Source organism: Gobius niger (genome assembly GCF_951799975.1).
Source record: "Gobius niger genome assembly, chromosome: 17".
NCBI classification, from domain to species: Eukaryota; Metazoa; Chordata; class Actinopteri; order Gobiiformes; family Gobiidae; genus Gobius; species Gobius niger.
The window spans coordinates 26,900,930-26,905,140 of record NC_136868.1 but is presented as its reverse complement, the minus strand read 5'-3'; the positions used below and the strand labels follow the sequence as shown (position 1 = coordinate 26,905,140).

The window sequence follows — 4,211 nt, the reverse complement described above, 5'->3', positions numbered from 1 at the left end:
AGCCTGGAAAGATTGCTGGTGCTTCCTGTGATGCGAAAAGAGAGCTTTAAAAAAAACGTGACGCAGTCTGGCCCACACGTCACACAAGAGTCTGGGGGAAAACGTGCATAAAGCCGACCACCCACTCATACACATGCTTTACCGACAGGGCTGAAAACCATGGGCTGTGGTACAAGCAGTGAGTCAGGAAACAGGCTGCTGATACAGAGGAAGATAGAGACGGGATTACAGCAGTATAGTAACATCTGGATGCCTGTACAGTGATGCAAGGGATGCAGCCGACTAATAACAGAATTTCCATTCAGAGAAAGCACGCTTTGTTTAGTCTGATACAGAGATAGGTTAAGGCTATTCATAGAAGTTGTAAATGCGGTGAATATTGGTCTAAAAATAGCTGTAGCTGCAAAAAATGTCAAGCAGTTCAGTTATGTTCACACTGACTTGAAGAACGTCACAAGCCTTGCCATTTTACTTTGATAGACTTTTTAAATAACTCATTTACACATTTACTCAACATAAGAAAGTACATTAAATTCCCTCAATCTTTTGTTACAAACACTGAAAGAGGGAGTGAGTAAATGAAATTGTCAATTGTGGTCTAAACTCTAAATTCTTAAGTTTCCTAGCACAGTTTTAGCATCTCAATTCTTAAAACACATTTCACAGTTGGCTGTACAGCCGCATTATGTAATAAACGTCCAAAATGTAATAAAATTGTCCCTTCATTTGTAATAAAGCCGCATTATGAAATAAACTGCAGCATTTTGTAATAAACCTCCCCAATGCATTATGTAATACATTTTGCAGCATTTTGTAATAACTGTCTTTTGAGACAGTTATTACAAAATGAACTTGACACGTTTTTATTTGCGGAAAAATGTAATAACATGGTCCATTACATAAAAGTTGTACAATCCAACTTAAGAGCAATTTACAGCTGCACAAAAGATAATAGTATTTAATATTAATGAATCACTCACAATTTTTAAAAATCATTTTAAGGTGTTTTATTGATTCAAATCTTTTTCTTTTTTTTAGACCCCTCATTCCACAACACTATGTCGTTGCCATTGGCAATGTTGTGCACTAACGAGCAATACATAGGAAATTATGAATTTACTTTAATTTGAGTTGTTAAACAGTGAAAAATTTAGGCAGATTTTTTTGGGGATAATAATAATTGACTAAACCAAAGGTCATTTGTCTTAGATTATGTTTTTTTTTTATATGGACTATGAATTATGAACATTTAAAGACTTTTTTGAAGACAAATTCTTGCAAAAATGATGCATTTCTATGACATACAATAAACATAAGAATTGATTTAAAAAAAAGTACCTGTTACCATAAAACATTGTCTTTGAGCAACACAACAAATATTGTTCTGTTTGTTTGTACTCTATGTCATACAAAATCTTAAAAAAAAAGTAATATCCATTTTTTTCCTACATTTTTCCTGTTCAATCTGTGACATTTTTAGTTGTGCCCATACTCGTTTCTAGCTCTCCCAATAAAAGGGCTGAACAACGCTTTGTGCTCTGCGGCTGGTACTTCCCACATAGGCCTACAGAGCCGCATCAGACAATGATGAAGGGCGCGTAGCCCCAAACGTCACTTTTAATGCTAAGAAACTATTCAATAATTGGGAGCGTTCACTGCTGTGCGGACCCTTACTTTAAATCACTGTCCCCAAGAAGTACTTTGTGAATGTCGGGGAAATGTCGCTGTCCACATTACATCTAATATTTTGGAAAGTAGATTATTGTGTGTTCTTCTAATGTGGGGCAGTTTCAGCAAGAATACTGTAACTCTAAAAGTAACTCGACTTCCTTCACTCATCATTGTAGCAGTACACATTTAAATACATCAAATATAGCAATCGCAGATGGAATCGCAATATTTGTCAGAAAATTGCAATCAGGGTTTTTTTGTCCTGCGGCCCACAGTTTGAGAAACACAGATTCATAAACAACTGAAACCTGAATAATTGTCTTACCATTGAGGAAATATGTTTTGAAATCATATGTTCAGAGAACTAATGAGCAGTTACTAAAGGTAACTACTCCAGGCTGCTCAGACCAGAGCTGCAGAATCAACTCATCAAGAAAACCAAACAATACATGAATGAAAGAATGAATAAATAAATAAAAAAAAACATTTAAGGTTCTGATGGGTTTATAATGATACTACTACTACTACTACTACTACTACTACTACTACTACTACTGCTACTGCTACTACTACTACTACTACTACTAATAATAATAATAATAATAATAAAGAACAGTTTATAAAAAAAATATGTAATATTAACCGATAAATAGCAAATGCATTTTTCTTATTTGTAATGTTCGTTATATAACCCCTAAATAATGTGTAAATAATGTCAAGTGAAGTCCCTATGTAGTTTTTACACACATAAATGTTTTTTGTCCTCTCGTTGTGTTAGCGCGCCCTCTTGCGGTCACAGATGAAACGACGCTGCAGTTCCTGCTGTGTCCACTGTGCGGCGCCTGACGCGGAAGTCCCGCAGCAGCAGAGCTCAGAGCTCAGAGCGGAGGAAGGAGCTGCTCCAGTGACAGGCGGCCAACAACGTCACCGTATCAAAGAAAAGCACCGCAGCACCCGGGGGTTGAAAGGCTGGACTTGAGCTTGAACTCTTCACCTTCTCCGTAAGGATCAAATACGTGCAGATCGTTTGGTTGAAAAAAGGAAAGAAAAAAAAAATGTCGAAACTGCCCACGTCTGCGCGCTTCCGGAGAGTGGACGTGGACGAGTACGATGAAAACAAATTTGTGGACGAGGAGGACGGAGCGGAAAACCAGCTGGGTCCCGACGAGATGGAGGTGGATTCTCTCATCAGACAATATCCTTGAACACGAGCATGATCCTGTTTGTTTGCTCGGTTTTATTTATTTAATGTTAGCACTGGAGCGGCTAATAATGTCATGAACACTGAATGAATGAGCTTCTTCCACTGCAGCCACTGGCCTAGCTGTTCCTCAGATATCTGCTCATAAATGTTAATGGTGTCTTAAACCTGCAGTGCATGTGATGATCCGGGTGTTATGGTTTACTTCCTTACCCTCTGAGCCCTTAATACATGCTCTTACTTACTCAAATGTTAAGCATTTTAAAGGAGTAAATAGCTTCTTATTAGCATATAATGACAAATGCACTTCATACAGACTATTCTGCTCCAATGTGTCCTTTATTTATCACCTGAAGTTCCCACTGAGGTTTAAAATCTCATTATCAAAGGAAATCCTGGCTCCAGAGGGGAACCTATTGTACATGTTTTAGGTGTAGGCTGTCCTGTTGTGAGGCAAAAGGGGCTAAATGCTGTGCCATCCTCTAATACTCGCAACATCATGCACCAAGTCATGCAAAAAGGTTACCAAGAGTGTGATGACTAGATCCTTAACTGTCTCTCCACGGGAAACCTTATAGAGGCTTTGCATGTGGTCCTGAAGAATCCACCCATCAACACGAAGAACCAAAATGTGAAGGTGAGTGTGTGTGGATTTCCGCGCTCATGCATGTTTTACCAGCGCGTGATTTTGATGTGGGACGTCTGTGTGCTCCGCAGGATCGAGCGGAAGGGCTGGTCCTGAAGGTGCTCACGGCGTTTAAAAGCGGCGACCTAGAGAAAGGAGTGCAGTCTCTGGACAGCAACGGCGTGGACCTGCTCATGAAGTACATTTACAAAGGCTTCGAGAGACCGTCCGAAAACAGCAGCGCCGTGCTCCTTCAGTGGCACGAAAAGGTGATTGTCTATGTTGTTGTTTTCTTAGTCTTACGCTAGATCCAAAGTGCGGAGAGGATCTGGAAGTAAGTAAGTAACTAAGTATTATTGCAGCAACATATAAAAACAGCCCCCTTGAAATAGAACCAATTGTAAATCTGCTTCTTGTTTTGCATCACAGGTCAGTGCTTTGTCTCCACTGGATCTACATCTGCGTAATATCTCTCGTGTGTTTGTTTTCTCCCCCCCCCCAGGCTCTGGCAGCTGGAGGAGTGGGCAGCATCGTCCGGGTTCTAACCGCCAGGAAGACCGTCTAAACCTGGAGCACTTAACATCGCACAGCCCAGAGACAGGCATGAGAGCAGCGGCCTGAGCATTTTAATCCAGCAGATGGGGGGGGGGCTGAAGCTGCCTTTTAACCCAATGAAAGGCTGAAGAGAGGAAGTGAAATCCGGGTCGCACTGGG

General features: G+C 40.3%; 1 protein-coding gene across 1 annotated transcript; it reads left to right on the top strand.

Annotated features, from left to right (window-relative positions):
- The first annotated feature begins 2,539 nt into the window (after positions 1-2,539).
- Positions 2,540-4,211, top strand: LOC306976987 (actin-related protein 2/3 complex subunit 5-like). Its single transcript, XM_079575136.1, has 4 exons — positions 2,540-2,846; positions 3,417-3,509; positions 3,590-3,766; positions 4,000-4,211. The coding sequence occupies exons 1-4, from the start codon at positions 2,727-2,729 to the stop codon at positions 4,060-4,062; spliced, it is 453 nt and encodes a 150-aa protein (XP_079431262.1). The 5' UTR covers positions 2,540-2,726; the 3' UTR covers positions 4,063-4,211.